The sequence below is a fragment of the Mus caroli genome, unplaced genomic scaffold (genome assembly GCF_978045245.1).
Source record: "Mus caroli unplaced genomic scaffold, Mus_caroli_1 scaffold_1, whole genome shotgun sequence".
In the NCBI taxonomy this organism is placed as follows: Eukaryota; Metazoa; Chordata; class Mammalia; order Rodentia; family Muridae; genus Mus; species Mus caroli.
In genome coordinates, this window is record NW_028227256.1 from 43,830,442 (window position 1) to 43,843,260 (window position 12,819).

The 12,819-nt window shown below is 36.2% G+C and overlaps 1 protein-coding gene across 7 annotated transcripts in view; it reads right to left on the reverse strand.

The window, feature by feature from the left end:
* Slc39a10 (solute carrier family 39 member 10) overlaps nt 1-12,819 on the reverse strand; it is a 116,710-nt gene that overhangs the window by 17,815 nt on the left and 86,076 nt on the right. For all 7 annotated transcript variants that reach the window (XM_029476662.2, XM_029476659.2, XM_029476657.2 and 4 more), the window contains 4 exons: nt 10,132-11,156; nt 7,682-7,889; nt 2,284-2,453; nt 1,037-1,225 (listed from right to left, as the gene is read on the reverse strand). In XM_029476662.2, the coding sequence (XP_029332522.1) occupies nt 1,037-1,225; nt 2,284-2,453; nt 7,682-7,889; nt 10,132-11,145 (1,581 nt within the window). In that variant the 5' untranslated portion in view covers nt 11,146-11,156. The remainder of the gene's footprint in view (nt 1-1,036; nt 1,226-2,283; nt 2,454-7,681; nt 7,890-10,131; nt 11,157-12,819) is intronic.

The following is a 12,819-nucleotide window of genomic DNA, read 5'->3' on the forward strand; positions in this document are numbered from 1 at the left end:
AGTACTCCTTTGGAGACAAGCCATCAAAATTAAGTACATGATTTAAAATGTGATAAGCTAAGAAATAAAATGTATGCCTTGTTTAGATGGTAACTGGAGATCATGAAGATCAAAGACAGTCACATACCTAATGTCTGCACAGACTAGAATCACTCTCCTGATCCCAGTTCACAGATCTTTTCCAAGTCACTTTTGTCTTAAATACATACAAAAATGTGGGTGTGCATGCAGAAATGCAAACAGGCAAAATTATGACTACCCAGAGTACTCGAAAAGAATATTTGGAATTAACAAGATAAAAATGTATAACTCTTGTCCATTTGTGGAAAGCTTTACTTAAATATAATCTAATATCCTCGAGCCATCTGTGTGTCACTACTTCGAACATGCCACTAGCATGGACTGTGATAGGCTGCTTATGCCAATGAACAAATGTGAACTCAGTTAAACCAGAGAACAGTAGGGGCTTTAAACCAATTTTCTGGGGGATGTTTTCATAGGTGAAACATCAGACAGAGACAGCTGCATGAAAACCAGGGTTGCTGAGTCAAGTTCTCTCAAATGGTGGATCAATACTAAAGAGTTACTGCTTCCATTATTTCTCTCTGTCAGTGTCTCTACTGTTTCCTGAGTGTGCCCTATTATTCTGACTTCTTCTTCCCTCGGATACTTCTACTACCAGTGAAGTATTTCTGTTAAAGGAGGTGTTATGTAAAAAACTCCATTGTAAGATAGTCTGATGAGACCTGTTTCTTTTTCATTTATATATGCTTATTTAAAAACAGGTCAATAGCTTTTCCCATTCTTTTTAACTTGTGAGGTATGATAAAACACAAGGTATCTCAGACACTGCTGTATCTTGATTATAAATGCCAGAGTAAACGTAATGGCACAAAGTGACAAAGATCAGAGACAGGAAAAATAAAGGACGGAGATAAACTATACAGCAACATCATAACTAAGAAAATGTGTTCAGAAAGAGGTGCTTTTTATTCAGATCTATACCTAAGCAGACAACCTTGTGAGCAGCACTTACTCTTTGTTGCTTGTAGTGCTTAAACATCCGAATGCAGTGTTCTATGATGAACAGTAAGTAAATGCCTCCTAGCGCAACAAGTCCTTTCAACACAGCATCATATTCTTCCAAAAACTCCTTAGATTCATGTCCATGTGAATGACCATGTCCGTGCGTATGCTGATGACTGTGGTCATGTCCACCCTGAGACTATTAGATAATGAAGAAAATAACTCAAATTACTTCAGATTTTTGACTGTAACATCTTATAGACATAGAAAGATTATCCTCTAGATTTAAAATTTTTAATCTACTTTTAATCTTCTGATTGGTATATAAAAATTATACAGACTTATCAGGTTTCATGAATATTTTGATACATGCATGTATTATACAATGTTTAAGTCATATTAAGTTTCTTTAAACATTTATCACTTCTTTATGGTGAAAAAAACTTCTGGAGTCCTTTCATTAACACACTCACACACACAAGCATGCGCACACTATCCTTACCTATATTCCACCTGTCTTCACTTTATCCTTACCTACAGTCCCCTTATATGCAGAGCTTGCATCTCCCACATAACTGTAACTTATGAACCACTGACAATACAACCCTCACCCAGCCCTTCTCTCGTCCTTCACCTTCCTCTACTTTCACCTTCTATGAGCTCAAGGTTTCATATCTTTTTAAATCTCAAAGTGCTTCATTGGCAGTATATAAAGTTGTCTTCCAGTTAATTTCCTTAGCTTACTACCTGGAAATTATTATACTTCATTATAAACAAATGCCTCTAAGGGTTAGAAAAATACTAGTGAATGAATGAACCCAAAATAAATAACATAAAATAATGAGTCCTTTGTAAACATAAATTAATACTACTTAATCACAAATACTTAGTAAAAATAAAACAAAATCACCAGCTATTTCAAAGCAGTTCACCCTCTTGGCTATATGTACAATCGTTATAACATACCATATGCACTTTTCTAATAGTTTTCTTAATGTATAGAAAGATCAGATGACCTTTCACTCCTGGTCCCATTTAAAACCCAATGATTCAATTTATTTAAAAATACTTCAATTAAAACTGCAAAAATCAGAAAAACAAACTTCAACCTATAAGAACATACAATTTAGCAAACTTGTGTACACTATTAGTGTACAAATAGTGTACATAGCAACACTACCATGGTGTACTACCCAAGGACACTCAACACTAGTAGCACAAATGTGTAACTTTTGGCAGATTAAAACAATTTCTTACATGGGGCAGTAGATGCAGAAGGGCGTCTCCACTCATTGTTCCCACTGCTAATGCAACAAGGAACGTGAGAAGGAATTTGAAGCATCCTTGGTTGATGATGGGAACCAAAATCACACCCAGCAAGGAAAGCAGACTAATGACGGTGATAGAGATGATGCCACAGATCCACGCTGTAGGGAAACAGTCAGCGTTAGTCAACAACATAAAAGGAAAGCTCTAAAAAGCCAACAGGAAGGAGATAAGTGAGTCAAGGAGATACGCCATCTTGCCTAGCCCACATATGAGAAAGCTTATGACATCACTGTGCTTCAAAGCAGAACAAAACCATGATATACAGCCAACAATATATAAACAAAATGGAAATAAAGAGGCAGAAAGCCTAAATAAAATACTAGAGGAGCCCTGAAGCCAGTGAAATATAACAGTAATAAAGGAAGTGAAAACTGGCTACTAGGATCTAAAGGCAGGTTTGAGGTGGCAGAAGAAACAACAAACCTAGAACACAGGACAATGATAACTGAGGTGGAGAGAGAGAAAGAAAACAGGCTGACAAAAGTGAGTACAACCTGCAGGGGACCTTTGCGCCACCATCACAATGACTGGCATGCACAATGGAGTTCCAGAAAGAAGCAACAAAAAGAGTATGTGAAGAAGCAAGGCTAAAAACGTCACAAAGTTGATGAACAACAAGCATAAATATAAAAGTAAAGGGAAGACGGTAGATGAATTTTAGGAGGAAATCCACACTACGGCACAATATATGCAAACTTCCCAGAAACAAAGAGGAACTTTAAAAGTTACAAGATGAAACAACTCACCCATAACACAACAGGGCTCCCCAGTGGGGCTATCAGCAGATTTCTCATCAGAAACTTTGAAGGTTGATCTTTGGTATATTGTTGAGAAACTTTACATGTATGTTTGTAAGGAACACTGGGCTCTAATTTCCACACAGGGTCTCTGCCTGGCTTTGCTACTGGGTCATTATGCTGGCCTCACAGTATTTAGTGAATACAGATACAGTATTTCTAGAGGCTGCATGGTGGGAGGAATGAGAAACTATGGCTTAATGGGAATAAAGTTTCAGTTCTGCAATATGAAGAGTTGTAGATGTATTGGTATGAGTCTATTTGATACCAGTGTATTGTACACTTAATATTAACTAAGATCAAATTGTTATATTTTAACACTAAAAAGGGAAGAAAAAATTTCCCATTTTATTGGCTTAACTTTTAAAAACTGTGGTAAAAAACATCTAACATAAAATTAGCTATTTTAAAAAGTCAAAATTATACATGGGAGCTAGGGATTTTCTCCAGAAGCATAAGATGGCAGAGGACAGACAGGGCTGGCCACAGCAGTCAAAGAAGGGATGGTAAGGACACCTGAGCCAGTTCTCTAATCCTACAGTTCCTTCATCAAATCATAGCACTCTCAGAGACTTCTTAGCCAAGGATTTTATATATCACTGATTTACTTACTAAAGGGAGCTTCATACACAAAAGATGATAGGTAAGAAAAATTAAGTATATTATGCCTGAAAGAAGAAATGTTAAGTTAACTTAAATGACTGTCTTGCATATGTGAGCTAATTATGATAAAGATGAAGACAACATTATGTAACTTCATAAAATTATCAAAATTGACTGGCAGAGGCAGGCAGATCTCTGAGTTTGAGGCCAGCCTAGTCTACAAAGTGAGTTCCAGGACAGCCAAGGTTACACAGAGAAAGCCTGTCTTGAAAAAACCAAAAAGAAAAAAAAAAAAAAGAAAAAGAAAAGAAACTGACTTACACGTTATTCAAGCCCCACTAGACATGAGCAGTAGGTTAGTAATTTATCAACTGTGAATTATCACCTGTTTCTGCTAGTCCTAAGAAATAATAAAGTCAGGCAGTTGGAGAGATGGTTCAGTGGTTAAAGCACTTGCTGCTCTTGAAGAGGATCTAGATTCAATCCCCAGCACCCACATGGTAATTCACAATCATTTGGACCTCTAATTGCAGGGGATTCAGTGTCTTCTCTGGCCTCTGAGGGCATGAGGCATGCACATGGTACAGACATATATGCAGGCAAAACTGCATACACATTAAAACAAACAAACACTTCAGAAACACCCAGACATCTTCTATAGTTGACAATACTCCATGACAACTGTTTCATGTTAGAACCAGCACAACCCACTCCTGTACATGTGGTGCTAGTATAAACTTCCTCTTTCAATTGTTTACTTTTAATTTTTCAAAGAAATAATCTGTTTCCTACTACTATTCTAGCAACTTAATCTTTTTTTAAGGAAAAAAAAAAAAAAAACCAAACAAGTCTTTTGACCTATATTTAGTTTTGAATATACTGTATTTAGAAATACCTTTCCAGGTAGTTTACTGATTTTTAGCTTACATAAGCTCCTAATTTTTTAAATACACCAGAGGAAAAAAAAGCAATGCAGAAATTTCCAATTTCTAATCAAATTACTGTCCTTTTCTAATCACAATTTATTTGGTATAAAACAAAGTATAACACAGCTGGAAAGGTATCTTTTAGAAAACTCATACCTAACAAGCAATATGCAAACTATTAAATACAACTAGCAAATGTTTTCTTTATTTGTACTCAAGATACCATATGTAATAAAAAGAGCTAAGTGTCTGAAGCAAGCTTCACTTAGTCCGCAAATGAGGTTGCTAGAATCGTTAAAGGTCTTCAAGCTTAGTTATTCACCAACTCCTTTCCTCATTACCAGGAGAGAAAATGCATTCTTTTAAAAAGAAGCGCTCATCTGTGGAAACTTTCTAATTAACTTGGTGCAAAGCATGTGCAAGACGGCAGTTTTCTACACTGTTTCAGCATTTTAATTGGCAGAAATGCTTAGCAGCCTATTCACAGCCCCCCTTGGTAATTAAGCTAGGGTCAACTCTATGACTAAATGAGCCAATCTTGTGAAACAAACGATTTCTACCATGCACACTATTCAGGGTATTTGGTTTACAGCAATCTTTGAATAAAGTTAATGAGGTAGTAGCTGAGTCACTATGGGAGATTTATATAAAACAAGTTAACCTTTCTTAATGGTGCAGCAGTCATTAAAAATAATTACTAGTGGGGCATTCTCTCTAACAATTATTAACATCTATCAGGACATAATTAATTCAAGCTGCATTTCTGACAATGCTAAAAACCACCTGCAAACAACCAATCAATATTCCCTATTTGTAACATACTTGCTTCCAAAACAATTTCCTCTAAGGATTTCAAATTGAATAAGCTGTAACTTCCTGTACTACTTGTTACATACCTGTCAACAGCTTTATTTCAATCTATAGATTATGGCAACATTACAACATAGACAACACTAATTAAAAAGCCCTAATCCACTCCTAGCATGAAAACAATGAACTGAATTATTTAGGCTCCTTCAAAATAAAAATACTGTTGGTTTTAACTTCAAAGGAAACAAACTTGTTACTTTCCATTTTTCCCTATAGAGAAAAAGTACATTTTATTCTCAATTAGGTTTAGTCTCTGACTCCCCTTTTGTGTTGGTGAGAAGGACAGTCTCTTATCTACAAAGAATAATATGTGTGAGGTCAAGGAGGAGGACAGACTGTATTCTTTCCACAATGAACATTCCAATTCAACTGTGGACTCACTGTCTCAACTCTTCCTGCCTACAGGATGAAGGGTTTCCTTTCCTTCCCGCTCTTAGACAGTGTCTCACTATGTAGACCAGGCTGGCATTGGATTCAGAGCCACCTGTCTCTGATTTCTAAGTTCTTTTGACTGCAGGGCACCTAAGCCACATCCAGTTCTTATGATCATTCTTGAGTATATTTTCTTGACAACTAATCAACATTTAGAGCCATGTTATACCAATACGCTTTTACAACTTTCTTCTTAGGTCTACAAGTCTGTCAATGTGCTATTACGTATAACTGTATCCACCTCCTCACTTTTCTCTCATTTACATTCTAATAAAGCATTAAGATCCAGTTCAGTAAGGAGCAGGAACCACAAATGCAGCAGGAGAGGAGGAATTAGGACTATAAACACTACATGGAGAATCTACAGCTCACACTGCAGCTCTTCAAACTTGGTAGAGAAGAGCAAAGCACTTCTCTAAGCTTCACAGAACTGACAGACCAGAAAGTACCTATCTTGAAGAGTTAATAAATCAGAGTGAGGAACAGCAGTACCTATGGTCAAAGCTACATGAGATAAAGAGGCATTTCTATTACTTATGTAGGAATTCAGATGCAAAGGCAGAAAGTACGTGAGAGATACAGAAAGCCTGAGCCCCAAGCAAAGCTAAGTTCTAACCTTGAGATCATATGGCACAGTACAGTTTACATGAGAAAAAGAAAAAGCATCAGATATGCAATGGAAAGTTACAGGACTGCTGGGAGAAGCACATTAACTAACTTTAGAAAGATGCCTAGAATATGTGTTTGTATGTAAATAAACTAAAGTATTAATGTAACGCTAACCATCACAAGTAAACACAAACTTCTATGCTGGAGGAGCTCACTTAAGATTTTAGAATATAAATCTAGTTTAAGCACTAGAGATGTCTTGAAAGGGGTAGGAACATAGGACAAAAGTTAATGAAGCTTTCCAACAATCAAAAAGCCAAATAAAAACAAGACTAACTACAAGCACAGTTTATAACAGAGTGCATGGAGTTCGAAGATATGTATGATTAGACTCCTAACTACAGAAAAACAAAGAGGGAAAGAAGAAAATCAGAGGAAAACAAAAAGTTCTAGGTTCTATCAAAGAATGGAAGTGGTTCAGATCCAAGAGACCTACACATTTTCACATGGTGGAGTTTTAAAATGTCATGAGAAAAGCCGTGTGAATATCACAGTGGCGCTGTCTAGACAGCTACGTTGGGCAGCCAACCCAGCCTAGGCACAATCTCAAAACAGTATTGGTGTCATCTAACTGGAACCAGGAAGAGTAACCAAGATTAAGTTCACATGCCACCCGTGGCATGCCTGAGACACTCCCACCTGTTAGCCTCTAGTTTCCCATTTTACTTCTTTAAAATCCAATCATCTTTGCTTTTCATGAAGCCAGAACCCTGCTAAAGAGTAAATAACATAATGTAAAATAACTTTAATCAGAGTTCCCATTTTATGACTGTCAAAAAGATTTCTATTTTCTTTTTAATCTTTTTCTCTGTTTTCAACAAAACACTCCTCTACAGGGCCAGAGGAAATAAAATAAAAATACTAATAAGCCTCTTGGTTTCTTCCAATATCTTATATAGATATCTAAATCTGATTGGATCATTAAAATCTGACACTGAAATAAAACTAACAATTTAGTATTTCTTTTTAATAAATAATTTAAGAGACAGTATGAGTACTACCTTAAAGAGGAAAAAAAGTCTTTCTTACCCGATGCCCCTATATTTGTCTTATCTTCAGGAACCACAGTTTTATCCTTATTTAAATCTTCAACTAAAAGTTTGTCAAAATGTTCAATACAAAGTCTGCTGTCGATCTGATACAGCAATGCAGGGCAAAGGTACGTGAATAGATCCGGTGAGATGGGAGAGTTTGGACCGAGACCAAAGTGTTTTAACAACTGAGTGACGTTCAAACACTGCAAGGAAATGAATAAGACAAACTGAGTATAAGCAGGTTTTTAAGATTATGCAGAAAATGTTATTGTACAATTAAAATACTCTAAATATCACTTGAAATACTGTAATACAAATACATAAGAGCCATGCTTTCCATAGGAATTTATGCAAAAAATTAAAATAGGGAGACATACTACTAGATTACTGGAGAATTTCTAGAGTTCTTTTTCCTATTCCAACCCATGAAATATGACTCAACCATGTTCCCAAGATTCGTACAGGATCAAAAGGCTCTGCCTTACCAAACTGCAGTATCAGTGACTCAAAAATCCATTAGCACAGATACTTTTTCCTGCCAAAGGCATTGCAGAAGAATGTTTTATTGAATGCTGAGGCACATTTAGTTCAATGAGTTTGATTATCATAAGAGCAAAATAGTAACAATCCATTAAACATGCACACACACACTCCAAAAGACAAAAAATAAATCAATAAATTCTATAAATATCAATAGATTCTAGCCCGATGTGAGCTGAGGGAAACCAAGATGAGAAAGAGCATGAACTGAGGCTGTCCTCGATGCCAGGTCTTGGGTTTAATCCTGGCACAAAAAGAAAAAAAAAAAAAAAAAAAAAAAGATTTACCCACTGACATTTCAAAGACAAAGCAGAAAGAAACTACCCCAGTTTGGATTTACCATGAAGTAAACACTAGTGTCTTATATTAAGATAAAGAACTGGTTGCTGGAGAGATGGCTCAGAGGTTAAGAGCACTGACTGCTCTTCAAGAGGTCTTGAGTTCAATTCCCAGCAACCATATGGTGGCTCACAACCATCTGTAATGGGATCCGATGCCCCTTTCTGGTGTGTCTGAAGACAGCAACGGTGTACTCATATGAATTAATTTAGAAAAAAAAAAAAAAGGAAGAAAGAAAGAAAGAAAAAAAGAGAGAGAGAGAGAACTGGACTCTCTCTTTTTTTCTTTTGTGTTTACCCAGTCTGGTTGTGTGCTTCATTACTGACATAGTACCTCATTTTATCAAAAATAACCATAAACACAAAATCAAAACCTACTCTCAGGTCTTAGTAATGGTGAGGTACCACCCTACTCAATACTGAAGACATTTTCAAAGTCTCCTGGGTGTCAGGGCTTCAGAGCCATGAGGACGAGACCACAGACTTAGAATGCAGACCTCAGGCTCTGATACACACAGTAAATGTGCATACCATTTTCATCCAGGGAAGGTGCTACAATCTTACCTACAATGATAAAAGTACACTTTAAAAAAGTCACTAAGATTTTTATATATTTTATTGTTAAAACCACTGTTTATAACTGCTGGAAACACGTATCTGATGACATAGCCAAAGAAGAAAGGGTCTGAATTTACTCAGATGCACACTAACCGCAAAGCAGTAACAAAAGCAATACATGTCTACTTCCCATATTGGATGGTGCTGCTTACTATTCATAGAAACATACATAAAACAAACATTTCAAAATTGTAATAAGATTGTTATAAAACCAGAATAAAAAATAGTATTGGTATACATATACCAAAAAGGAAATACACTTTTAAAGAACTGTGGACATAACTGAAGATAGAAAAGTTTTCAAAAGTAAGAAGATTTAGGAGAAAAACAAGAGTGCACCAGAAGGCCTGGGGTTTCCAATCATTATATATTTTTGCATTCACCCAGGTCTGTGAAGGGCCTCAGTAAAGACTGACATCACAATAGGCCTTATCAAAAAGTAATACAGGAGAAGCCCAATGAATTCACAAAAACTCAGAAGCTAAAACAATGACTTGGAAGTGTAAGTTCTTTTAATAAGTCAGTAATTATGCAAGAGAAGTTAGCTATTTCTAAAAAGATCAGGTTGAACAAAAGCAAACGTTTTAATTTTCTGATATGTAGAAGCCAGCTACAATATTAGCAGCAAAAACTGTTACTGGAGAGTCAGAATTCATAAAACAAATAATAAAATGAATTAAAGGATATATTATCAAACAACACTTAAATATTTAGACTAGGCTTGAGGAACCCAAATTTGAGAATAAAAAATAAAACCCTGATTAAAATTTTCCAACCTTGATTTTGATTCCTTAATTCTGCTAGCGGTGTTCCACAAGTCTACACATGGCTGAGTTGTGATGCGGCTGCTCTATGGTTAACCTTATTCTTATCTAAACTGCTCCACACCTACCTAAGAACTACTGAGTAGCCACCACAGACACCACTGCATACCACCTTGTATACCTACTTCATGCTGGCGGTCATCTTCACTGTGGTCTTTGTGGCTAGGGGTGGAATAAATTGCACTTTTTTTAACATGTGGTGCTTCTCGCTTTCTAGTATGTCGAAGTTCACCTTCATTATCAGGATCAAGTTCTTGGTGTCCATGGCCAAGCTCATGACCATTGTGCTCAGGAAGATGCGCATGAGGATGGCCAGGACTATGTACACGGTCAAGTTTGTGAACCCGGTTATGCTCATATTGTTCACTGTGATCATGGTTGGGGAGGAAACCTGGTGTATTAACCTCAGAGTTTTCTTTTTTCCTCTTCCCTTTTTCTTTCCTCCTGACCTTCACTGACTTCACTTCAGACTGCTCTTGTGTTTTATTGGTCTCTGGTGAAGGGCTGTGACCGGGCTCCCCATGCTCACTGTGCGCAATGGAGTCATTATGAACGTGACGAGTACTGTTGTGCTCCAGGTGATGATGCAAACGATGGCGATGATGGAAGCGGTGATTGCGGTCATGCAGGTGTTTATCATCGGCTTTGATGGGCAGTTCAGCTGCCTCTTTCTCTGGATCACATTTGTGGTTTCTTTTTGATGTTACACTGGTCGTAGTATGGTTTTCTGCATTTAAATGATTGTGAAAATGCTGGTGGGTATGCGAATGGAAATGCTTTCCCTCTTGCACTGCCAGAATGTCTAAGTGAGAAACATGATCATGGCCAAGGTCCTCGTGATTAATCTCAACGACTTTGATCTCTCCAAGGCCCAAGTTTGTTAAAAGTTTCTCCAGACCAAAAAATGATAATCTTCCATTTTCACCATAACGGTCAAAAAGTTTTTCAATATAGTACTTTTTTTCATTTTCAGCATCCTGCACTGAAAATTTGCTTGACTCTGACTCTGTCATCCCACGATGATGTCTGTGAAGCTCCTCAGGGCCATGGTCATGGTCTTCATGGCAGTGGTTGCAATGATGGAAAATAAATGTCAGTAAACAGATGAGGCAAAACTTTGTGTGTATATGCACCTTCATTTCTACTTTTCCTACAGGGATTGAAAAAGACAGCTGATTAGTGTATGCCAACATATAATCAAGATATAAGAAAACTTTATTTTGCAATTGCCAATCCATTAACCAAGTATTTTATCCCATTTCCTTTATGACTATAGTCATTCTTTCACCAATACCCTGTATGAAAAATAGCCCCTTTTATTTAATTGTATTATTGTACAGTCCTTTTAATTAATACAAACTTCTCAGGACACAGGACTACTTTGACTACTTTTAAAACACTGAAGACTCCATATACACTTTTATTGTTTGCTTAAAAAGAAGTTTGCTGGTTCTTGCACTTGAGGTTCTGGTTAGGGCAGCAATATGAGAACAAATAAGATAACTAAAATGGGGTTTAGAAAGATGGATCAACAGTTAGAACAAATATATACTCCTCTTGCAGGGGACTCAAATCAGTTACGAGCTGCAGTATTGCACAGCTTACAATCAGCTATAACTTCAGCTCCAGGAGAATCTAATATCTTCTTTCTTCCAGCCTCTATGGGTAACTGAACTCACACACATATATCCACACAGATATACACAACTAATATTTTTTTTTTAAAAAAATGAGTAAAATTCTTTTAAAAATCAGGAAAATTTTCTCAGTATTCACAAATGCTTAGAATTGAATACAATAAAAATCCAAGAGTAAGTTAATTTTCTATAGATGCTTAAGAATAATTTAAAATCAAATATATTTCTATATACCAGAAGAACTAGAACATGAAACTAGTAATAAATTATTAATAGCAAACAAATATCTAGGCATAAATCTAATAAAACATATGTAAGGTCCATAGAAAAAAGTCACACATTATTGAGCAAAATTAAATATGTAAGTAAAATATATGGCTATGCTATGCTTATGAATAGGTGAACTACAGATCCAATACAATCTCAATCAAAATCCTGGAAATTTGTGAAAAGCAATGAAATATATTTAATATTTATGTGAAAACAGGGGTAAGAATGGCCATGGCAAACTTGTATGGCATGGGGGCAGGGCGCAGGTAAGAGTTTAAAATTAAAAATGTAAAAATAAAAAAGGAGCCCACCAAAGGAACAAAGGGTAGTCTTAAATCTTGTTTTCCTTGGTATTCGGTTGGCTCAACTTGTATATAGAAGAAAGAAATACCCTTGTTGACCTCTATCTAACACCATAGACAGAATCAACTACAGATAAAAATTGGAGGCTAAATTTCAGAAAATGAATGCTTAAACAGGAGAGTGTCCAAAAAAGTCAATAGAGGCGCTATTAGCAGAATGTGGGTACTCAAATCTAAATGAGTTGAATTTAAATTTAAAATTAGGTTTCTCAGTTATCATAGCAACATTTAAAATGTCGTTCCTCCACATGCAGCTAAGGGTTCCAGTCAGGAACAGCCCAGACAAAGAATACAATCAACACTACAGTAAGTTCTACTGAAAAGTATACTTCTAGAATCTAGAAATACAATGTGAGCTAGTTTTGTTATTTGGAGCTTTTCTAGAGTATACATATGAAACTAACTTCATATTACATTCTAGCTAACTAACATCTGAAATTTGTTAACTAGGTATTTTACATCCTGCTTACTATGACATATAGCACATCTTAAAATTTAGACTAAGCATATTTCAATTGTCCAACAGTCACATGTGACTACTGAC